Source organism: Ambystoma mexicanum, chromosome 4q (genome assembly GCF_040938575.1).
Source record: "Ambystoma mexicanum isolate Mex_15411 chromosome 4q, UKY_AmexF1_1, whole genome shotgun sequence".
In the NCBI taxonomy this organism is placed as follows: domain Eukaryota; kingdom Metazoa; phylum Chordata; class Amphibia; order Caudata; family Ambystomatidae; genus Ambystoma; species Ambystoma mexicanum.
The window spans coordinates 42,336,456-42,361,685 of record NC_090928.1 but is presented as its reverse complement, the minus strand read 5'-3'; the positions used below and the strand labels follow the sequence as shown (position 1 = coordinate 42,361,685).

The window sequence follows — 25,230 nt, the reverse complement described above, 5'->3', positions numbered from 1 at the left end:
CCGGCCAAAGCCAAACACACAGTCAGACTTCCCCCTCCCAGAATGGTAGAAGGTATAACAAAGGCCAACCGCACAAGAAATGGCAAAAAAAGAAAGGAGTCACTATGCCAGAACCTAGGTGACCTTTTTGTGCCTAACCGTGGCTGGGGATACAGCCTGCGGTAGTAAATAGCACACACATTGGTAGAACATGTCCGCTGCCACCAGCTATAGCTATAGGGTTAACTTTGTAACCAAAAAGTCACAGGAGCAGAGAGAAGGGGGATACTAGGTATCTCCTCAGCACTCCACATAAGGTGATGTGTGCTAATTTCTCATAAGTCAGCGTTTTAGGAAAGATACAAAGTATCTCTCTTTCCTTAAGAGCAGTACTTGGGGGTAGAGGGGAAATAGAAGAACATAAAAAGGAGAACCCAAAGGGTTCCCAGCAATACTGCACAGAGGATGCTGTGTACTTCAAAAATTTAACACAGATGCCTTTAAGAGAGATGGAGGAAAGCAGGACTCCATGAAAATATGTAAAACATGAAGAACAGAGTTCACATGGTTAGAGCATGTAAGAAAGAATGACGGGGAAAAAGGCTCCCATTGAGAAGAAAAAGAAAAAGTCTAGAAGTCCAGCAAATAGTTATGGGGGGTCCCACTAGGAGAGGGGATGAAGCATGCAACCCGATAAATCTCCCTAATAGCCTATAACCTGCCTCTGCCCCTCACTTACTCTGCCTCCTCTCTAGCTCTTCACCCATCAAGGTCACATCCCGAGCATAGCGGTCGCACCGCCTAATCGCACTTAAAAATTTCCTACGTTGGTTGTCCTTAATCAATGTATGTCCACTTGCGTATTGTCCCGGGTGACTGTTCCATTTACTCACCCTCACAATCTGGTCAGAATGTCCCTCAAACGCACCCCATTGGAAGAAACTCACTGCTTCCCGACAAATCTGATTTCTTATTGTACCTTCTTTTGTGATCAAAAGAGCATTTTTCCTCTGATATATAAATATATACTTCTCATTTATTTAATTTATAGAAATCACAGGAAAGCAATACATTTTTGGTACAAAGGCTCTTACGAAACATAAATAACAGAGTGTAGGACATGGCTCCTTGACAATGGGGTCAGAGAATGTGACTTGAAGACCAGATGTTGCAGGGGAAGGTGGAAACATAAACCAGAGATGAGGATAGGAAAGAATAACAAAGGAACGTGATGGTGGAGGAGAGATCTAAATTAAGGATGGAGGGGTGATGGAAAAGTGCTGTAGGGTTGTCTGTGAGGCTAGAAAGAGAGGAAAGCTAGGAAGAGAGGGAAACAGGATGATGGAGTAACATATAGTGCTAGGAAACAAGTTCTTCAGAAAGGAGCAGTGCTTTGAGATTGGATTTAAATAGATTACACCATTGTGAGCGAGACAGCCATTGTACACTCAGCCTTTAAACATGTTAGTGTGTCCACTGATAAAGCTCTGCACAACATGTTAAGACTACAGCATCCGCAGATCAGACAGCCAAGTCCACATACTAGGAACTTGGCAGATTGGCTCCTGAAGTCAGAGTTTGGCCACTTACACTTGCCACCACAATGTATGGTCATCTGAGTCAATACAGAAGGCCCAAATAGGGGAACTCTGCTACAAAGTGGCCTTCCTTATTGCAGTCACCTCCATCAGAAAGATATATGAGCTACAGGTGCTCATTCGAACACACTGACTATTCAGAACATAAGGTAGCTTTAGAACACACCAATGGTGTTTGCCTAAATCCATCTGAAAATGTGCTTTAAATCAATAAATAGAAGCCAACTCTTTGTATCTTTTGTAACTGGAAGAAAGGGTGCCCAGGTAACCGTGAGGAGTCGGACATGTGAGACTGACACTTGGGTATACGTTTGTCACAAGTTGCCATTTTATTAAATAATAAAGGGTTGAGACAAATGCCTATCTTTCCCTAGCCTAACAGAGGTTTCCCTACCTAACAACCTAAAGCAAAAGCAAAAGTGACCTAATATCCAAAATATCTGTCCCTCACACTAATACACACAACAAATCATACAGGAATCAGTTGGCGATTTAACTTCACAAAAAGAACATTGAAATTCAAACGCAAATGTTACAACCAAGAATCCTTGTGACCAAGGTTGGATCCCCTTCCCCTGGAATAATTCAGTATATGTCCAATTAAAGTTCAGTTTCAGTTAAGTTCTTTACATAAGCCAAGTTTCACTCCAATTAAAATTAAGTTATTTTAATTCAAAATATTCTGTACTGGACAAACCAACTTTACTTTCTCTCCACTCTTCAGGATGAAAGTCCAAACAGTTAATCTCTGATGGTTAAACCATATTTTCTCCTTAGGAACAGCTGCTTATTCAGGATGGTTATGCCACAGTTCATCAATCACAGTAATGGAATTGCCACTTCTTCTGTTACATCCTTGTTCCACATTCATCAGACTTCGTGTTCTTCCTCCTGGTCCACTTGCCTGCCAGGACTACCACTCTCCTGCCAGGAAAAACAAAACTCCTACTTTTACAATTTGTATTCTGTGGTATGACTTGTTAAAACAAATTGGCATACAGTTTCTTTCTCCAACATGCTACACAAAAAGACAACAGTTTTCACATGGATCTGTTTGACATAGGCAATGCAGGTTATACTTCTCTCCCACTTGTTCCTTGTCACAAGACGGACCTTTTTCCTGCTGCATCTGCCTTTCTTTAGTACAGCCTCTTGGCTGTTGATAGACGGGTTTACAACACCCTCCCACGAGGTATCTTGAAATGGGATTATCGAATTTCACTTGCCTTGATGTCAGTCTCGAACTAGTTTGATTTTGTCAATGTAGGTTACAATGTTCCCTTTTTAAATATCCCGCTTTCAGGGAAGTTGTATTTTTCTTGATTAATATTGCCCCTCTTTTGCTTGGGCAATGCAGGTTCTAGTATTCTTCTACTGGATAGCCCCCAGTTTGGCTTTGACACTGCAGGTTATAATCTCCAATCTGACATCTCATATTTGGAGAGTTGAGCCCAATTTGCTTACATTGAACTGTTCGGTAGTCAAAAGGAGCGTTTCGGGGTTACCTACACTAGGCAAACTCGCCGGTCTTTCGTGGCGTCGTCTTCTGACACGCTGACACTGTTTCTTCGTTTGCCAGGACTTCTGCAGAATTTGACAGCTCCTACCAGCATACAACAGCTCTCGCTGTCTGTCCCCGGAGCCTGCACAACCAGTAACGCTCACCAGTGAACACAATATGCCGGAATGGAATGTCTGATGCAGGGAACTTCTCTCTCTCTCCCTCAGGGTTACCGGCACCAATACCGCTTCCTGCTCTGCGTCCACTTCATTTAAGGACTCCAACCTTCTCCAGGCTCTCCGCTTGGCTTTCCACTGTCACTACAGTAGCAGCCTCAGTGCCTGCTTCATTCTGCGGCGTCTGCTGCTTCTCCAGTCTCCTCTGCGTTCTCCCCTGCAGTTTGCTCTTGGCCCACAGCTGACGGGCCTTTAAATATTTAAAGATCTGCTCAAGTGTGGGTCATTAGAACAACTAGACTGCACCTCACGCTTTGGAAACCTGACCCCTCGTCCTCGTCTCAGTACGAGGAGCATTATGGGCATGACATCCATAATGTTCCTATGTGTTTTTACTCCCTTTAATCTACATTGCTTAGGGGATTTACAGGGCACATGTTTAAGAGAAGAATTTAAAGGACATAAAGATTTTCTCTCAGGTCCGTTACCTGAACCCCATGAAGTATCGTTACCACTAAAAGTGGTAATATTGACTCCTGTCTTTCATATGCATTAATTCCAGATTTACAAAGAGAGGTCTTATTCTTGATATCATGGGAAAGTGCGGGAGGTGAGGTCCGACTATAACAAGATGCCATTAAACATTCAGGTACCATGGGGACCCCATCCTCAAAATAGGAGGAATACTGCATCTCGCCTGACTGAGTCACCACATTCCCTTGATAGCCTTCTCCTCCCATATGATCCTCCCTCTTACTACCACCCCCAGGGTCAGGATCAGGTAGCACCTGCCTTCCCCTGGCCACATGAGAGGAGACTCTAGGCTGGGATTCTGTGATGACTGCAAGATGCATCCCATGACCAAAGCAATCCTCACAAGATGGACTGCAAGTTTAGATGCTGCGTTACACTTTAGCACCTAAACCCCTCCCCTTCGCCCTTAAAGTATGCTCAACACGCAGTTCTGGGCAATACTAACCTGCATTGCAAGCCCCACAATTGAGAAGATTTGCAAAATGAGTAACTCAGTGCACAAGTTCCCAAACAATTGTGTAACTACGCAAGCAAGAGTGGTTTCTCCAGTGAAACAAACAGTACTAAAACATCTGTTTTCTTTTCCTTCAGCTCATCCACCCTCCTCCGGGTTCTACTAGTTAGTATTTGCAATGCATGTGACTGAAAGCAGATTCACAAACCTCGGAAGGCAGATATTACTTGTCCCCATGTCTGTGGCTTGTTTCTGCCTAGAATCCGATACGCTCTCCAATGCTCCCCACTTTGGAGCTGTATCTCAGTAGAAAAATACATTTACACTTGAACAGCACATCATGCATTATGTCGGAATAACAAACAATTTGAGGACGTCAGTGTGAAGGATCCTTGCCACCTGCACATGCAAAATTGGAATAGTGACAGGAATTCCCCAGTCAGTGCCCTCTCTTTGATTAAAAAAAAGTACAAGATATAATATTCGGAGCCAACCACTATAAGACCTATGCAAAGGAACAACAATTCCGCCCATCAAAAAAGTGTGATCAAAAATGCCTAGATAGAACACCTTTGCTCTCCAATGCTATTTACTACCAGGTCTGGGCCATCTCGTTTCAAACGTTCCTCTGTTTTTGACGCAGTATCAAATTTAGGCACTCCCCTCATCTTTGCAGCCATCGCGTTCAAACGTTTCTCTGTTTAGTGCAAAATCGACTTTAGTCACTTCCCGCATCGATGCAGTCATCGTGCTTCTTACACTGTCTTGTGCAATATGCTCCTCACTCATTCTGCCGGATCTTGTCCTCCAGCCATGCGGGCTGTGTATGGCTTGTGCCTGCCGTATCATCACCTGTCATTTACTATACCTTCCATACCTACCTACCACCCAGCATGTAACATGTATATCGTATGTAGCCCCCCTGTACCATGAGGCATGGCTCTGCCAGATTACATAACTATCGGATTTGACTGTTGCTCTTTTGTATATCAGACGAAACTCCCTGTACCATGAGGTGAGGCTATGTCCTACTATGTATGCAATACCACTTGTTTGTGACTTTCCAATCTGAACTCGGTTTATGAAGAATGACTTTTGCACTTTCTGGAACTAGCACCCTGATGCCTGAGGGCTTGGTGCTCTGCTGTAAATGCTAAAATAAAAAATAATAATAATAATAAAAGGTAGCAGGAATGTGAGAGTGCGTTGGTGGGAGTAGCCCAGACCATGGCATGGGGAAGTGGCAAGATTCCTAAACTCAACCCAGTAAAACCAGTGTGGTATCCCCTGCTTGACTACTTAGCTGGACCCTATCTTGAATCTGAGACTTCCTTATCTGCACTGTACACCAATTTCAGGTTGATGACATGAGGCAAGTACAGAGGAGACAGCTGAAGCTCTTCCAAACCCACCAACAAGGAGTCAATGAGACAGTTGTAAGAGATGAAAGAAGTGTAATCCAGGGAATGTTAAATGAAACAGCAATTGTTGCCCACATAGTTTTAAACATGTTTTGAGAAAAACAAATGCATATTTGTTGTTGGTTTCATGTCTTGCTTTCTATATGCTAATCAGTGGACTAAAAGGCAATTGTTCAGTGGGGTGGTGAATTCTGCCTAATGTGTCGGGCCCTTCTCCACAGCATCCACTTCTTCACAATTGTGCTTCACAGGTTTGCTGGCACTGTGTAGGAGGACCTTACTTTAATACTTATCACAAACATTTCACAAGTTGCCTTTGAGCGATAACCATATTAACTGAGGAGACTTCATCTTTTATTTTCAGTTGTTTGGTCCGGGAATCCAGCCTCATCATTGTCATCTGACCAATATGGATGGTGTAGTCGCTGTCACCCCTCGAAGCATGGATGCCAAAACATATGTTGATGGTCAGCGGGTTTCTGAGACAACCATGTTGCAAAGTGGTGTGACAGTGCAGTTTGGGTCTTCTCATGTCTTCAAATTTGTGGATCCCACGCAGGAGCAGATTATACCCAAAAGACCTGTTGATGCAAATCAGATGGTCAAAAACCAGAGACACAAATCTGGGTGAGTAGTCTGTTCATATTCTTCTTTGTCCTAGTCACTTAATGATATTAAGTTTTTAATATCTAAAGCCTATGAAATGGTTTTGTGTGGTTTTTCTTTGAGGGAAAGAGCTTAGGGAAGAGCTTGCTATTGTGCATTAGTTATATAGCATTTGTAAAATATTTTAATATTTAATGTTAAAGGACATTTGTACCGTGCACTATCACCACGAGAGTGGTCCCCTGTCACTCTGGCTGCTCTGCAAGAGGAAGGGAGGGTGAGTTAGTGAGAGGAAGCTGGAAAAGTGAAAGAAAGCAGTGATGTGCTGTTGGCGGCCTCAGCCAGTGGGTCCGTTGGCTGGATCTGGGGTGTTTGCGGCCAGTAGTCGTAGTGTACTGTTGTGCGAGTCTGTGTGTTTTTTGTTTTGTTGTTGCGGTATTGTGAAGTTTGTGCGGTTTGTTGTGCTGTAGGTTTGTGGTTGTGTTTGGTTTGGAGTTTGAGAGGTGTATGCATAGAGGGAAATTGTTAGTGGAATTGGTTAGTTGGCATCTCTATCCTGAATTGACGTGTTGGGCTTGCGTAATCTTTCCAGATGGGGTGCGGGGGCACCCTGCGCCTCTGTCCTGATCTGGGCCCGTCCGGCATTCAAGGTCCCTTTCACATCTCGCTCCCACCTCCACCAGACTCCCTCACAAACCCACCTGTCCTCCCTTCCCACTTATATGGCCAGTGCACCTGCCAGTGTCCACAACTCAGTGTGGTGATTGGCAATATCCCGACAATTCCACAACACTGTGGTACCTAGTAGCAACTAAGGGGTGAGTGAAGATGTTGGATGGGATTGGCTGGGGTTGTTGACGCCGTCTCCATGGGTGTCACCTAAGTTCCACTCTACCCGGCGTCACCCGTCCAGGTGCTGTTGGGTGCTTCTCAGTCAGTTCTGGGAGCTTGTCGGTGTCCTTTCCATTTCGGTTTTCAGTTCGAGTCTGTGGTGTTGAAGAGCCAGGTTTTTAGTAATTTTCTGAATTTTAGGTCATCTTTGGTGTTTCTTATTTCTTTTGGGATGTTGTTCCAGGTTTTTGTGGCTAAGTGGTAGAAGGAGGTGCCTCCAAGTTTTTTCTTACGGTATGTTTTTAGTTCCAGGCGGATTTCGTTGCTTGACCTGAGGAGTCTCGTTGGCTTGTAGATTATTTTCTTTTGTAGGAATTCTGCTCCTTGTCCACAGATTGTCCTGTGCGTTATGCACATTGTTTTGAAGGTGATGCAATGTTTTACTGGGAGACAGTGTAGTGTTTTTAGGGCAGGAGTGATGTGGTCTCTTCTGGATAGTTTGAGGATTAATCTTGCTGCTGTATTTTGAATCCATTGTAGTTTCTTCAGGAGGTATTCTGGTATTCCGAGGTATAGGCTGTTTGCATAGTCGATTCTTGACATGATGAGGGCGACGATAGTGAGTGTTTTGTTCGTGAAGGAGACGAAAGGTAGGATTCTTCTTGCCATGTGGAGGAGGAAGAAACATTCCTTGACTTGCATTTATTTGTGGTTCTAAGGTTAGGGTGTTGTCCATCAGGACTCCCAGATTTTTTACTACCTTAGATGGTGATGTAATGTTATGTTAATTTGCATTTATATAGCGCTTTATGTACCATTGGTAAGGTCTCAAGGCGCTGGTAGGTTGAACACCCTCGGGAACCGAAGTTCAAGTCAGTAGAGAGAATAGAGAGAGTCAAAGGTGCGTGTGAGCACCGGATATGTGTGCAGCTGGTGTGGTATTCGTGTTATAGCTGCTTCTTAGCGGTAGGTGTGGTGGTTGAGAGATCAAGAGTATGTGTTCGTTCTGGCAGGTTTTATCCAGACAGATTCTGGCTGCGTTTGGCCTGAGGGGAATGCCTAGGCTGGAGGGTGCGTAACCAGCAGTGTTTAGTTAGAGTGATGGGGAGTATGAGGCAGATGATGGCATGAGAACAGCTATACCGAATGGTGTCATACTATCGCTGTGTTCTAGTTGAGTGATGGTGTAAGAAGAGAGTAAGCTTGGATATGTGATATGGTGGTTTACCTTAGGTGTTTCAGATTGGGCCCATTCCAATAGTTCCATGTACTCATCCATTCCATGTACTCCGACTGTTCCCTGCATTACGACCGTTTCAAGCACTCAGAACCGTTCCTTTCCATGCTCTTTCAAACATACCATGCACTCTAGATCGTTCCATGTAAGCTGCACATTTCTATGCACTCCAGTCCGTTCCATGCACACCAATCCGTTCCATGCGTACTAGTCCGTTCCATGAACTCTACATCCGCTACACTCTATTATCCACTAACACAACCTACATCCGCACCACGGTCTTATCTGTTCCATGCTCTTCGCTATTACGCACTCATCCGCTATTACGCGCTCATCCGCTCTGCGCACTCATCCGCTCTGCACACTCATCTGCTCTGCGCACTCATCTGCTCCACCGACTTCGTTCATTCATCTTGCATTATTGGTTCAGGCCATGTCACTTGTTGTACGCACTCAATCCATTCCTTGCTCTCCATCAGTCCCATGCACTACACCCGTCTTATGTACTCAGATCGTCAATTCTGTACTTTCCATTTATACCATGCACTTAAACATTCCGTGCCATCTGTCTGTGTACTCATCAGTCTCGTATATTCATCTTTCCGTCCTCTACACTTTATTAATTTCCTCCATTTTGTTCCTTTTCGTCCATTGCAATCATTACATCCATTTAATTAATTTCAAGTGCATTACTGTATTCGCACAATTTTAATTTTTTTTTCTTCCTTCCCTGCTTTGATCTAGTTTACTCATTTTATTCTGTTTGTCTTTTAGTTTACATTAGAGGTTAGTAGTTGTCGATTTCTTGCTTGGATCTTGATGCTGTATTGTTATTTGTCTTATTGTTATTTAAGATCTAGTAGTTTGGGTTAGTTGAATTGTTTTTATCCTCTTTATTCCTCACGTCCACATTGTTCCTCTTATCCATTACATTTATTTGTCCATTTCCATAATTTCAGCCACTTTACTGCTCTCGTACAACGCATACTTTTTATCTACTTTGCTGGTTTGATCCTTTTTACTCGTTCTATTTTGTTTGTCCTTTTTAGCTAACCAATAGAGGTTAATTCGTTTTCAATTTGTCGCTTGGATCATGATGCTGCATTGCTATTTATGATCTAGTATTTGGTAAAGTCATTGAGATGCTGTTATTCAGTTTGAGTTAGTTTGAGTTTGGGATCGGTTTTAGGGGAAGAGCCAAGATTTGATGGTGCGGTTCCCATTTCCGTTGGTCACGGGATGGCGGTTTTGTTCTCTTGGTCTTTGGATATGATCTCTGTTTTTCCTGGGTTGATTTTAAGGTTGTTGGCATTCATCCATTGAAGACTTCTTTTAGACAGTCGATTAGGGTTAAATGATCGGCTTGGGTGTCTTTGATTTTGTAGATGATTTGGGTATCATCTGCGTAGTTGTAGCATGTAATGTATTTTTTGAAGATTCTGATAACTGGGGTCTGGTAGATGTTGAAGCACAGTGGTGATTGTGAGGATCGTTGTGGCACTCCACAGTCTTTAACTCGTGGGGTGCATTTGAAGGGTTTAATCCATACGGTAATGGATTGAGATTGGATATCAGTATGAAAACCTGGCATTCAATTATGGTAATTTACCTTTTGCAATTTGTATGCAAATGCAAGGACTGATATCCTCTTGATAGTTATGTTTATAATCTTTCACATTTGATTAACTCTAGTTTTAATCTATTAATTTGCAGTGGTTACCTATGCTGGAAACTATTAGGTTATTTTCAATTTGTAATAATGTAAGGTATGTTATCCGCCCTCAAAAGCTACTGAATTAATGTACAACATTTTAAGAAGGCATACTTTTAAGACCTCAAAATGAACAACGGTTAGATGTTAGTCAGCCAGTAGATCAATGTCTTGCTACAACCCGTATTTTCCATCGGTCATGCTTTTGAATATACAACCATCAATTGTTTGGATGACAAACCAATTTGTTGAAAAAACAAATAAAAATAAGTCCTTGTATAAATATGCAGTCCATTGTGGATCTTACATCTTGGTGCATGGTTCCATCACATCTCAGTTTCTGACATGCATGGTCAATGTCTATGGACCTGTCGATTCATTGGGTATACTTATCATATGGCAGACTATTGTTAGTGATTTGTGTTCATGGGATTTTAGAGGCATGCTGGTCTTTTCATCCCTGTGGCAAAGAAAATCCTGCAATGCCATTAGAGTATGCACATTTCACCTGCTAGTCTCAATATTGATATAAAGACTTCATTAGAGCTCACCCCTTTAAACAACTGAAACACACCTTGGCAAAACATAGGATTGGCATTTGCCAAGCACTACCTGTCCATAAGGTGGCAACAGCTGGCCAATGGTGCAAATACTTGGATTTATGATGACAATGCCTGGAAAATGCCTAATACCTATTCACAAAGCAAAATGTTTGCCCTTGCCAATGCTTATTAACAGGATTTCAGTGCAAGGATGTGAGAACACATATAGAATTGCTTATAAGTCAAGTGGTTAATTGCTTATAAGTCAAGTGGTTGAAGGCACATTTTGTCAAGGCAGTTGCATTACATCTCCTAACAACATTAGGGTAAAGTCAGGGTGAATGTATGCTAAAATACCCTCTAATCTATTAATTAAATGGTTAGCTGCAACCCCAGTTGATATAGATGTTAACCCACACCTATTATATAATATTTAATATTGGAAATAAAAATCCAGTTTAAAATTTAATGGTACAGTGCAATCGGAGTTGATAGATTTTGTGTCCACTTTTTTATTACTTAGCTCATTTACAGCTCACTTAAGCCATTTACACAAAAGACTGCTTAGAAATAACTCTTGTAGGCCTAAGCCAGCATAAAGTCTGATTTTAGTAAGCATTAGAGGTAGCTCAAAGAGATCCAGGTAGGTGTTTTGGGCTCCGAAGGGCAAGTAGTGGATAGGAATGGCACTAGGGATTTGCATGGTGATGAGCAGACAATGGTTGGTTAAAAAGTAAAACCCCCTCAATCTGTTCATCCCTTCTCACTACACTTTACTCAGATGCCAATATTTTCAGGCTACAGGTAGTCAAAAATAAACAAGGTTTAGATATTGATAAACATTTCTGACAACAAAAGAAGTCATTAAAGGCTTGATGCATATGAACATACCAAGTGCTTGTCATCGATAAAGTATGCAGGAAATGGTTAGAAGCCATAGAGGTGACTGAGGATTTCCTTCCTTCGGAGTACATCCCATCGCCCTCCATCCCCCAAGTAGTAAAATAAATTCAAAGCATCTTTCAGAAAACACTTTAAATGTTGCTGTTAGGAAAGATTTCTCTTTTGGCAACTTTATCTCCATAGTTCTATGGACCCTCAACAATGTTACATTTGTTTTTTAACCTGCCCTTTTTTGCAGGGAAGTGAAGCCTTCAGCTTGTTTTGATGTCGAAGCACTGCCTTGGGGGCCTTGGCGACGACGACGTCTTCTTCCAGATTTGGCATGGCCCCTGTAGGTCTCCTGGGTGGGGGTTGACGATAGGATGAAGCACCGCCACTGAATCCTTTGGAAGCACCTTGGGATTTTCTGCTGGAAGTCCGAACAAATTGTCCCCGTCGAAGGTCATGTCCAACACCTTTGACTGAACATCCTGGCGAAAATTAGTCCCCGACGAAGGCAAACGCTGTTGCACATTTGGCGGTATCCTGTGTCAGTGATGTCTGTGGCCACTGTAATGGCGTGGTCCGATGACACCACCTTCCTGTAGGATCTCCAAAGCTTCCGCCCTCTTGTCGTCAGGAAGGAAGTCCAGGAGGGGAGTGATCTTGAACCAGAGCTCCCTGTCGTAACCTGCCACAATGGTGAGGGCGTTGGCGGCCTTGATGGTAGTCGCCACCGACGTGATAACTCTGCACCCCATGGCATCCAACTTCTTCCCCTCACTGTTCGGGGGAGGAGGCCGCCGAAGATGTCTTCTTGGCCGCCGCCGGAACCACAGAGTCCGGAGACGGTTGGGACCACAAGCACTTGGGTGCAGAGTCCGGCACCCTGTATTTCTTCTCATAACGGTCCCTCTTCTCCGGGGCCGAGGAAGGGTTCTTCATGAGGGACAGCCCCTCGTCCCAAATGTCATCTAAGAGCGGCATCGAAAGCACAGTCGTCCTCTTCACCTCACGGCGCTGGTATAGGAAACCCTCTTCTTCTCCTCAGGGACAAGCTGGAACAGCTCCGATGCCCTGGAGATCATGGCGTGGAACAAGCCTATCTCGCCGGGCGGCGAAGATCTGCAAGGCGGAGATAGATCTCCCAACCCTCCAGCGTCGTCCGTGCCAGTGCTCGTCGTCGCCATGTCAGGATCAGTCTCATCCCTCGGTGGCCGAGGGAGAGGAGAGAGGAGAGAGGTGAAGGGTGGCAAGGAGGCGGACGGTGAACTCTCCTCCTCTTGGATGATGGTTCCCCTGTTGAGGGGCCGCTGGTGCAAGAGGCATTCTCGTCCGGATCTCCGAGCATAGGGTATGCAGATTTGTGAGAATGTCCACTGAGAGGTCTCCAGGTGGTTGCTGAGGTGGCTGTGGCGACAGAGGCGAGGGAGTTTGCAGCTTAGGCTGGTCCTCCAAGCCCTCCCTGCTGCTCCTCGTCGGTCTCCTCATCGTCACCCTCGTCGGGATCCTTCCCATAGGGCCTGTTCTCAACACATCGTTCCTCCTGGAAGGGCTGGAGGTTGGTAAGATCCTCCTCTGAGGAGATAACCGTGCCCTGGGGGGCTACTGTGCCCCCCCACTTCTCTGCGACCAGGGGAGACGGTTTCGGTGAAATTATAGGCATAATTATCTCTTGTGTCTTTTCAATGGGCTGAAAAGAGGACTCCCTCCTAGCAGGCAGGGATACTCTTGCCTTTGTGGCCGTGCCCTGCGGATCCGCCACAGCAGTCTTCGCGAGGGAAGCCACCACTCCAATGGAAGATTGGGCCTTCGTCAGATGTACCTGGGCCTTAACGGACTTGGTCGAGTCCACGGCCTTCACCTTAAGGGGAGGGTCTGAACCCCACGCCCCCTTGGCCTTCTCTGGAGGGTATGTCTGGATCTTCTCCAAGAGCTTGCCCGGATGGTCCGACTTCCTCTTATTTGAAGATCCTGAGCATCGGCTTGTGGTTGAAGCCATTGGGGATCCTGTGCTCGCCCTGGCCTCCGAGGAGCTTGTCGTAACGGCGCTCCCGGTGACAGTTCACTTGCGGTGCTTATCCTTATGTTGGGCCCCCGTGGGAGGGGAGGAGCGCCCTCAAAGGTCAACTTTCATCTGGGCAGGGGAGGCATGCTGCCGGGATTCACCCGGAACAAGGGCCATGGCCTGCAGCTACTCGTTGAGACGCCTGCACTGATCGCTCAGCGTGCGGGGCACCATGTCCTGACAAAATGCACAGTCATCCTCCACGTGCGTCGGGTTCCAGTGCAGGCAGTAGAGGCACAGGAAATGGCTGCCATCCGAAAAGATGTTCCGCAGGCCGCAGCCTGGACAAATCTTTAACAGGGGTGCTGAGTCCTTCTTCTCATCTGCCATGTCCACGCGAAGTAGGCCTTGAAGAAGCTTCTGGAATCCTCCAAGAAGTAAACTCGACGAAATCCGCCCTAGAGGGGTGCTGAAGAATCAGAAAATGGGTCCCTGTTAATCGGAAGGTAGATCGATGGAGCTTGAGGCTCGATTGACCAATAAAATAGAGTAAAACGCATAGAAAAAGTGCTAAATGCAGTAAAAGCCAGAGAGCTAAGCACGAGGACTCCCAACACTTGACGTCAAGGATGACCCTTCCTGGAGGAGTCGGCCACCAGGGGGCGCCGGATGAGGACCTAACTCCGCGTCGCTCCGCCAGGGCTGCCTAAATCCTTAAAAATCCTGCCGCTTCCTCGGTCCTTCTGCCGACTTGCACTGCATAATACTGCAGGGGAATATACCAGCATCCCCTCCGAAAAATCCCGGCGAAAATCGGGGCCGCCTGAGCCTCCTACACCGTGTGAAAGTTCCGCCGGTGACAGAGCCGGCGGGAAGGAAGCGCCGTCATCGGCAGCGCCCATCGGAGCCCCGCCGGAACTACGCCGCGCTCGCCAATCGATCCCCCGAGGCTTCTGAGACAGCTGCCGCAGAACCGGAGTCGCCGCCCTGCGGGCTGGGAGGTGAGGACTCGCCCTGCCCCCCCCCCCCCCCCCCCCGGGCCTCCACTCCAGCCACTGCCGCCACCGCCTGATCCAGATCTCGGAGGGGCGCCCGACTGGACCCGGGGCCGCCTCCTCCTTGCTCCCCCCCCCCCCGTGCTCTCCCTCCCCGGCCCCGGTTGCCTGGGTTGGGGGCCGCCTGGGGTGAAGAAACATCGAGGGAGGCACTCGCGGCGGCTGGAAGAGGGGGTGGCCTGACTCCTGGCACCGTAACTAGGAGCTCCCTCCTGGGAGGAAGGGGCCCACCCCAAATACCAGGGGAAAAAGCACCTGCCACGCACTGGGTGAGAGGCCAAGGACTCCCCCCTGGACGCCTGGACCCAAACTTGCCACCTCGGCCAGAATAAACACGCCGACACATCCGGCTGGTGCCACCCTCACCGCCTGCATAATTACACCCCCCCCACCCCCTGAACTACACGATAAAACAGACCCAGGGGTGGGTCACACTGGACATAAGGCCAGACCGCGCAGGCCAAGGCCCGATACGGGGCAAAAGCAACACGCTGGGAACCAGGGACAAGGCCACTAGTCGACCACCCACCGGAGGCCACAAAACCGGATCGAAGGCCTAAGGACCCCCCAGGTGGGAACCTCCGATCCAACGGGATCGCATCCAGTGCCACCCCCATAGGATCAGAATGGGGAAGGATCAGCCCCGTAGAGCGACCCAAAACAGAATAGATAAATACACGACAAACACCCCGGCGGCCCTCCAGGACCCACCTAGTAGGGCGGATAACGAGTCTACGAAGGGGGACGCGGTCCAAACGCTGTCTCTCACCGACATCATGGCAGCGATCAACGACTCCAGAGCCTCGGTAGAGACCAAAATAGATGGCTTGGCCTCCGAGGTGTCCTTTGTGAGGCAAGACTTAAGGAACCTAACCGCTAGGGTCGGGGAAGCAGAACAACGAATATCCGACACCGAAGACACAGTTAAAAACCTGGGAGACCGCCTCGAACAAATGGAACGGAAAATTACCACGCTAGAAAATAGAGCTGAAGACAGCGAAGGAAGGTCCCGCCGGAATAATCTCCGCATACTCGGCCTTCCCGAAAAAGAGGAGGGGCCCTCTATGGAGCTCTTTCTGGAAGACTGGCTGGCAGACTTGATGGCCCCCAAGCAACTCTCTAAATTTTTCTCAATAGAAAGGGCACACAGAGTTCCGACGGGCAGACCAGTCCCGGGGGCCCCCCCACGAACAATAATCGCAAAACTCATGAACTATAGGGACCGAGACACACTGTTGCACATGGCAAGGGCGACCGGCCCCATCACTTACAATGGTAACCGAATCGGGTTCTTCCCCGACTACACGAGAGAGGTCCAGAAGTCGCGACAATCCTACGACTCCGTAAAAAAGAAACTGTCACCCCTGGGCATTAAATACGCACTCTTCTTTCCGGCAACATTCAAGGTATACCACAACGGCAAGGTTCATGTGTTCTGCACCCCCCGTGAAGCCTGGGAGTGGTTAGAAACACAGGTCCTCTCCACACCAAGCCCGAATAGACCGGGTGGAGGCACACCCCGCAGGCACGACGGTGACAACGACCACCCCGCTGGACAGGTCACCCCACCACATGAAGTAGCCGCAAAACCCGGATCTCCGATCAATAGGGGACACACCTGAAATTGTGCAACTACTCACTGGCAGGACTAAGGAAGCGGAATGAGAGCCCCACAGCAGGCGGCCCTGGAGGGGCTGTGGGGAAAGTGGACAACTAACACCTCTACGCCCCCCGCGGGGGACTCTTCACTGTTAGTTCTTCGTTACGTTCAGTGGTCACCTTGAACCACACGAGTTGCGGGGTAGGGTCCTTCTGACCCCTCCCCCCGCCGCCGAGTTGGGGCCCTTGCCCCCTTAGCAGTTTGAATGGTTAGGGGAACAGGTACTTCTGGTTGGGGGGAAGTGCAGGGTGGGGGGAGTTTGGGGGTTTTCTTGGTGAAGGAAGGGAAAGGCCTCTTGTCACAAATACCAGCAGTAATGGTCAGCAAAACAGATACTCAGAGAAATCCTTGCATAAGATATGAGAGGGACCGAAACGTCCCCCCCACTGACCAGCATACACCCATCTACACGGACATGGCCTACGATTCACTGGTTAGAGTTTCAGAATTTGCACATGTAGTACACAAAATTGAATATCAAATGAGAACGGAAGGAGGGCTCGGATGTCAGTCATGCCTCAAAACGACCGACAAAATAGAAACACAGGAAACGCACTGCATCCTTCCATATAACCCCGAACCAAGACCCACGCCGATATAACACATAAGAGACAAATATCTATGTTGACCTGGAACGTGAACGGCTTGGGGTCGGGCATAAAGCGTAGACTGGTACTTCAATACCTCAACCGCCATTCCCCAGACATTGCATTCATAACAGAAACCCACCTGATCGGTACCAACAGCGGGCTCTTTAGAAAAACAAACTACCCACACACATACCTCGCCGGGTTTTCCAGAGGTTCTAGGGGAGTCATGATCCTCATACATAAAAGATTCCCGTTTATCACAAAGAAAGTCAAAGCAGACCCTCGGGGCAGGTTTGTGATGGTACTGGGGGAACTACGGGGGGAGACGTGGGGCCTCGTGGCAGTGTATGCACCCCCCACGCTTACAGCGGAACTCCTTGCTGAGCTCCAAGATATGATACTAGAAGAGCGGGCGGACTCATGGGCAATAGGGGGAGATTTCAATGAGGTCATGGAGACAGCCTGGGACAGAACACACGTGGGCAGCAGAGCAGTAGAAACCCCGACCAAACTCCGCACCTTTGCAGAAGCTATGGGGCTATCTGACACATGGAGGGCAGCCCACCCCACGGATCGGGGCTACTCGTTCTATTCCAACGCACACCGGTCCCTATCCAGACTCGATTATATCCTCACCCCCATGAACATGGCCCACCGACTATTATCTGCAGAACTCCTGGCGAGAGGGATCTCTGACCACTCTCCCCTGTTGGTGAAGCTCAAGGGTCTGACAACAAAACAGGAACCCACCTGGCGCCTGAACACCTACTATTTAGGGATACCCGAAATACTAGAGGGGCTTGCAAATAAAACATCGGAATACTTCGACCTGAATGAGGAGGCGGTGGACTGCCCAATAATAAGGTGGGAAGCATACAAGACCGTCCTAAGGGGGGAAGCAATCTCCTTGGTGGCAGCTCACCGCAAACAGCACACTGAGGCAATCTCCGAAGCGGAGGCCCAGGTAACTAGGCGAGAGGAGCAACTCCTCGAAGAGGGAACCCAGGAGGCACATGAGGCGTTGGTGACAGCCCAAACAATCCTGAAGGACAGGGCCTTAGACAACGCCCGAACCGCCCACTGGTTGGTCCGGAGCCAGATATACGAGAGGGGAGACAAAGCCACCAAAACATTAGCCTGGCTGGAGCGTAGAGAGCAGAGTAAAGGGCAAGTACGGGCCATCCAAACCCCGGACGGGGACTTACTGATGGGGGACGCGGAGATTGCCGGGGAATTTGCAAACTACTACAGAGAACTATACTCCCCGCAAATACGAGAACCCCCATTAAACATCCCAAACTTTCTGGACGCGATCACGATCCCCCGCCTTTCTGAATCCCAGATAGCACAGTTAGACACAGCCATCACCGAAGACGAGGTAGGGGAAGCCCTCTCTCAACTACAAACCGGGAAGACCCCCGGCCCCAACGGGTTCCCGGTAGAACTATGGAAAAAGCTGAGTGTAACCACAACGAAACATATGCACACTATGTTCCTCCAGAGTAGAGAACAGGGCACCCTCCCCCCCCGACCTCCGAAAAACGACAATAGTGGTGATCCCCAAAGCAGGAAAACCTCCGGAGCACTGCGCCTCCTACAGGCCTATCTCTTTAATAAATGGGGAGGCCAAAATACTAGCCAGAGTCCTCGCCGGCAGACTGCTGGGGGTGATGGGGTCTCTAATCCACCCGGACCAGTGTGGATTTATGCCCGGTAAGTCCACACGAATGAATCTCCGCAGGGTCCAGATTGCTCTTGATCGGGCGGACGAGATCCCGTCCCCGCTGGCCCTCCTGGCGGTGGACTTTGAGAAGGCTTTCGACACGGTAGGATGGGAAGCCCTATGGGCCATAATGGAACGCATGGGCTTTGGACAATACTTTATGTCCTGGGTTAAGCTCCTTTATTCCCTTCCCGAGGCCTCTGTAAGAGTCAATGGGAAATCATCCGCCACATTCCCGCTGAGTAGGGGGACCAGGCAGGGATGCCCCTTCTCCCCCCTGCTGTTTATCCTCGCCATTGAGCCTTTGGCAATCCGGCTGAGAAACGATACACATTGGACAGGGTTCGCCTGGCCACGGGGCGGGGAGGAACGGGTTTCGCTATATGCGGATGACCTTTTGATATATTTGAGTAACCCAATAATCTCCTGCCCGATAGTGACCAGAACCCTGGAGGAATACCAGCACTTCATGGGGCTTCGGGTCAACACACAGAAAACAATCTACTTCCCGGTACAGGGAGGAGAGGACGCGATCCCAGATCCCTGTCCTTACTCCGTTTCCATTCTGGGCTTCACCTACCTAGGCATAAGAATTAGTAGGACACAGGAGGACTTCCCCAAACTGAACCTGCACCCGATAATGGAAAAACTAGAGAACGATGTCGCCCACTGGCGCTCCCTCCCACTTTCATTACTCGGGAGGGCGGCACTCTTCAAGATGCTGGCACTCCCGAGATTTCTGTACATCCTCCAAAATGCTCCGCTCCCCATCCCGGCCACAATATTCGCAGATATCAACCGGACCCTCCGCACACTTCTCTGGGGAGGGAAACAGCCACGCATTGCCCTAAAAACGCTCTACCGCTCTGTGTGGGAAGGGGGTATAGGACTGCCCAACATCCGCACATACTACTGGGCGGCACAAGCGGGGGTGGCGAATGAATGGCTACACGGAGACCCGCTGCTGCCACACATCCGAGTAGAGACACCAGACATTGGCCCTCCCTCCCCTCTGCATATCCTATACGATAGCCCTAGGAACCTAAAAGAGGCACCGACCGGGTCCCGCCACATAAAGCGAGTCTGGAGGGAGATACATAGATACTTAGGCTGGGAAGACAGACCAACCCTGATCCAACCCCTCTGGCGTAATGCACACCTCCCCGAAATACAAAAAATGGGCCATTTTGAATCCTGGGAGAGGAAAGGAATCTCCACACTGGCGGATATTGTCCAGGAGGGGCGACTGATCGACTTTGAAACCCTACAGACGAGACACGGGCTGTTACCCATGGACCGCTTTAGATACCTCCAACTTACGCACGCTATAAATACCCAATTCCCGAACCTGGCCGATATACCTGCCTGCTCTCCCTTGGAAACAAACATACTCCCACAAAGTATCCCACATAAGGTAACCTCTACCCTCTATCAGGCAATTAACTCCTTTGGATCCGGGGAGCTCATCAACCTCAGGGATAAATGGGAACAGGACCTAGGGCGACTGGAGACAGAAGAGTGGGTGGAAGCCCTGATGTCCCCACGGGAAATTGGGATCGACGCCAAACTCCGGCTGATTCAGCTCCGAATCCTACACAGGTCTTACTATTCCAGAACGCAAATGGCCACTTGGGGGAGGGACGACAACGCAGAATGCACCCGATGCAAAAGAACAGAGGGTACCTTCTACCACATGTTGTGGGAATGCGGGGTGCTACAGGAGTTCTGGACCACGTGTTTACTCCGCCTCTCCGGAATACTGGGCACCACAATCCCGAGAGACCCTAAACTTATCCTGCTAGGTATAGGAGGCGAAACGGACCTCAATAAACACGAAAGAATATTTCTAGGAGTGGCACTTGGTGCGGGAAAGAGACTCACGGCAGCCACATGGGGCTCGGGGGACAGGATAACCATTGACAGATGGTCCAATGAAATGGACAGATGCGCCTCCCTGGAGAGGCGAATTTACAATGCAAGGGGTTCCCCCCGTAAATTTCAGAAAATATGGGGAAAATGGGGAACATAAAAGTTAAGGCCATAACAAGGGCCAGCGGCGACGCCTCACGTGGCCGCTGGGCGGGCGGTGCAGATTCTCGACCCCCACCCCACCCTCCCTGCAGTACCACACAGAAGACTAGAGTTATGTTATGCACTGCTATTTACTATGACCTCAGTGTTTGATCTCCTAATGTCTTTTGTGTACTCACGTTGAATGTGCTACCGTCTCTTTTTTCTCTTGTTCTTTGTTCGATAAACCAATAAAAAAAGATTTATAAAAAAAAAAAAAAGGATGACCCTTCCTCCCAGGAGGGAGGCTTCGAACATTCCCTCTGATAACTCTCCAGAGAAGCGGATGTCAGACCTGAGACGACCCCTCTGGACCCGAAGAAAGGTGGGGGGGGGGGGGGGGTCAAGGTCTGCAGGGAACTGACATTTCTTCGGCTGAAGATGAGGATGAGGTCATTTCCGTCCATACCGTCCAGGAGGGTGACGACAGAGGTGCCGGGGACTCGCCCCACGACGTGGGTGATGACGGTGATACCATTGATGGAGTTGACTACGAGGGGCCCCAGTATGATGGGGGCCCAGGCCCTTCCCATACGCCCCAGAGGCTGCCGAGAGACTTTGCACTGGATATCATCTTGACCCTCAACTCGTTGGTGTCTGAGTTGCCATCTGCCCCTCCCGCTGCACCAGTGTGAAGAACCCCTCCACAACACCAGCAAAGAGAGACCGGCTGGAGAAGTAATACAGGGTGCCAGACTCTGCACCCAAGAGCCTGCGGTCTCAACCGTCGCCAGATTGGGTGGTCTCAGCGGCCGCCAAGAAGAAATAGTCAGGCTCAACGTCTTCTGCTTTTTCCAACCTTCCGGAGAGCGAGGGGAAGAAATTGGACTCGATGGGTAGGAAGGTTATCTACTCTGCTGCGACCACGATCAAGGCTGACAATGCCCTCGCCATCGTAGCCATATACAACCGGGAGCTGTGGTTTAAGCTAGCTGCTCTCCTGGACTTCCTCCCCGACGACAAGCATGTTGAGGCCTTGCAACTCCTTCAAGAAGGTGAGGTGGCATCGGATCATGCCATCACGGTGGCCATGGACATTGCCGAAGCAAGGTTCCACCAGATGGGAAACAGTGTCTGCCTTAGACGTCGTGGCTGGCTCGGGGCCACCAAATTTAGGCAGGAGATCCAGACAAGGGTTTTGGACATGCCTTTTGACAGGGACAACCTGTTTGGAAAGGCAGTGGATGAATCCCTCCAGGCCACCAAGGCAGACACAGACGGTACATGCCCTAGGCACTCTACAACAATGATGGCAGTCCTTTGGTTCCTGAGAAGGTGAAGTCTAGCCAATCTCTGAGGTGTTTCGGCAGGGGCTCCACACTTCTTGACCCAGGAAGCCAACAGGGACCGCTCCAAGGCCTTCGGGGGCTTTCTGTCGTTTCAGGGACTGTAGGGGGCCCATCGACCTCCAAACAGGATTGAACCGACCAGGACATCGGGCCCCCACCCGTGCACCCCAGTGGGAGGCCGGCTGGCAAACTTTGCCAGCATGTGGAAGACCATCTCCACCGACCGTTTGGTGCTGGACGCTCTTGTTCGCAAACACACACTAGAATTCCAACAAAAGTGTCCTCGAATACCACTTGTGGCCCAGCAGGAAAACCACGTCCCTCAGCTGCTGGGGGTGCTGACCATGTCAAGGAAAGGGGCGATAGAGCTAGTTCCAAAGCGGCTCAGGGGCTCCAGAGATTACTCAAGGTACTTCCTCGTACGAAAGAAGACTGGGGGCTGCAGGCCCATCCTTGACCTACGACGACTGAACAAATACATAAAGTCCCAAAAGTTCACTCTTCAATACGTGCTCGGACCACTGAAAGAGGGAGACATTCTGTCATCGTCGGACTTGGAGGATGCGTACTTCCACATCCCCATCCACAAAGGACACCGCAAGTTTCTGCGCTTCATCGTTCAAGGGAAGCATTACCAATTCAAGGCCCTTCCTTTCGGACTGAAGTCGGCACCCAGAGCCTACACCAAGTGCCTGGCTCCGGTGGCAGCCCATCTACGACTGTAAGAGATCCATGTCTAGCCTTACTTGGATGACTGGCTCATCCGGGCCAGATCAAGAGATATCGCCGTCGACCACACAGCGAGAACTGTCTGCCTACTGACGGATCTGGGGTTCTCAGTGAATTATGCAAAATCCTGCTTGACTCCATTGCAGGAGGCTCTGTTCCTGGGATCCCGGCTCAACACAGTGTCATGCCTGGCGTCACTGTCGGAGGAGAGGATAGTGGCCATCTTGGGCAAGGTGCAACTGCTGTTGGCACTGAAGATCGCCATCAAATCTCTTCTCGGCATGATGTCATCATGCATTTACATCATTCGACTCTGCAGGTTGCGGATGTGCCTGCTACAGGAGTTTCTCGATGCCCGTTGGGTCCAGGTGTCCAGAGGCTTCCAGGACAGGATCGCGCTTGAAGAGGAGTTCTATCGAGCAATAATGTGGTGGGGCGTGCTCTCCAATCTATCCGGAGACACGGATTCCCACCCGTACCAGGAGACAGTCGCAACGAATCCTTCCCTGGAAGGATGGCTGCCCACACCGGCTGTCTTTACGCCAGAGGCCTGTGGTTACTGGAGGAGAAGACGTTACCCACCAACGTCCTGGAACTGCGGGCTGTATTTTGGGCACTCAGGCCGTTTCAGTCCCTTAAGGGCAAGGTGGTGAGGGTCTTCACGGACAATACCACCACAATGTTTTACATCCGGAATCAGGGGGCACCAGATCCCCAGTGCTCTCCAAAAAGGCAAGGACTTATGGCACTGGCCTGTCGCCCAGGGGATGTTCCTCATTCCGTTTCACCTGGCAGCAGTAAAACACACTATCGCCGACTCCCTCAGCAGGGAGCTACACTCTTGCCACGAGTGGGAGCTTCGACAGGATCAAGTGGACTACCTTTTCCTCAGATGGGGAAATCTCCAGATCGATCTGTTTGCGACGGCGACAAACACCAAGTGCCAGAGGTTCGCCAGCAGGTTCCCCCAGCCGGGGAGCATGTGGAAGCATTCTCATTCCCTTGGGACGGCCTGTTTCTGTATGCGTTCCCTCGGTTGCTTCGAGTCATCAATCAACTCAGATGGTGCTAGTGCAGGATGATCCTCGTCGCACCAGCGTGGCTGAGACAGGTCTGGTACCTGGACCTTTTCGGCATGTCAGCGTCACCTCCAGTCAAGCTGCCAGTGGTCGTGGATCTTCTCGCCAGGGAAGGGAGGTGTCATTCTTCACCACGACCCAGGGTCTCTGAACCTGAAGGCCTGGCTCCTGCAGCATTAGAGTTCCGTGGCTACGATCTTCTGGCGGACTGCAAAGAGATTCTTGCCAAGGCCAGGGCGCCATTTACTTTGAAATGCTACGGACACAAATAGAAGCGTTTTGCAATTGGGTGCCGTTCTCAGTAGATCAACCCTCTGCAGGTCATGGCCCCTCAAGTACTTCCGTATTTACTGTCGATGGCTAAACCAGGACTTGATCATGCATCTGTTAAGGTTCATCTGGCGGCTATCTCCCGCTACACCAGATCTCCTGGACTGTCTTTTGTGGTCGCACTGTCTAGTTAAGGAGTTTGTCAAAGGACTGTTCCGCTCGTTCCCGCCGGTGAAGGCCCCGGCGTGAGAACTCAATGTGGTGCTGACTAGGCTATTTGAACCTATGCATTCAGCTCTGCTCAAGTTTCTGTTGTGGAAGACCGCTTTCCTCAGGGCCATCATCTCTGCAAGACGAGTAGGTGAGATCCAGGCCCCGTCATGCAAGCAGCCTTACTTGACTTTTCACGAGAGGAGGGTGGTGCTGCGGACACACCCCTCCTTCATGCTCAAGGTTCTGTCCGAATTTCACCTCAACGAACCCTTGGTGTTACCTGCCTTCGTCACCTGCTGAAAGGACTTTGCACTCGCTGGATGTGGCTCGAGCGCTGAAGTTTTACGTGGCCCGCACAAAGAGTTTCCGGAAAACTTCTCAACTTTTTGTGAACTTTGGTCCTGTCAACCATGGGAAGGCCCTGTCCAAGGCTTCCATTTCCAGGTGGCTCTCTGGCTGTATCACCCACTGTCACTGTTTGGCCAACCGACCGCTGCCTGGCCGTCCGAGAGCCCATTCCACCAGAGCGATCGCGATTACAACGGCGTTCCTGTCTGGTGTGCCCCTGCTGGACACCTGCAGGGCTGCTACGTGGAGGCCGACCCACACCTTCACGAAATTCTTCTGCATCGACAGGGATTCCAGGGAGGAGTCCAGCTTCGGCCAAGCAGTGCTGCGCAACCTGTTTGCTTGAAGGTGAGCCTGGTGAGGAGTTAACAGATTCTTCTGTTGAGCCTTGCCGCCTCCCGTGGTTGTGCATGTGTGTACTGCTATGTATTCGCTATTCATGAGCATATCACTCCATGCCAGACCCCATGCTGGAGAAGGAACAAGTTACTTATGTTATCTTATGTTATTTTGCATTTATATAGCGCCTTATATATCATTGGTATGGTCTGATGGCGCTGGTAGGTTGAACGCCCTTGGGAACCGAAGTTCAGATCAGTAGAGAGACTAGAGAGAGTATGTGTTCATTCTGGCAGGATTTATCCAGACCGGATGTGGCTGCGTTAGGCCTGAGGAGAACTGGCTGGGGGGGGGGTGTAACAAGCAGTGTTTACTTAGAATGATG

The 25,230-nt window shown here is 49.3% G+C and overlaps 1 protein-coding gene across 12 annotated transcripts in view; it reads left to right on the top strand.

Annotated features, from left to right (window-relative positions):
- AFDN (afadin, adherens junction formation factor) overlaps positions 1-25,230 on the top strand; it is a 2,107,422-nt gene that overhangs the window by 888,212 nt on the left and 1,193,980 nt on the right. For all 12 annotated transcript variants that reach the window (XM_069607417.1, XM_069607414.1, XM_069607416.1 and 9 more), the window contains one exon: positions 6,028-6,290. In XM_069607417.1, coding sequence (XP_069463518.1) covers positions 6,028-6,290 — 263 coding nt within the window. The remainder of the gene's footprint in view (positions 1-6,027; positions 6,291-25,230) is intronic.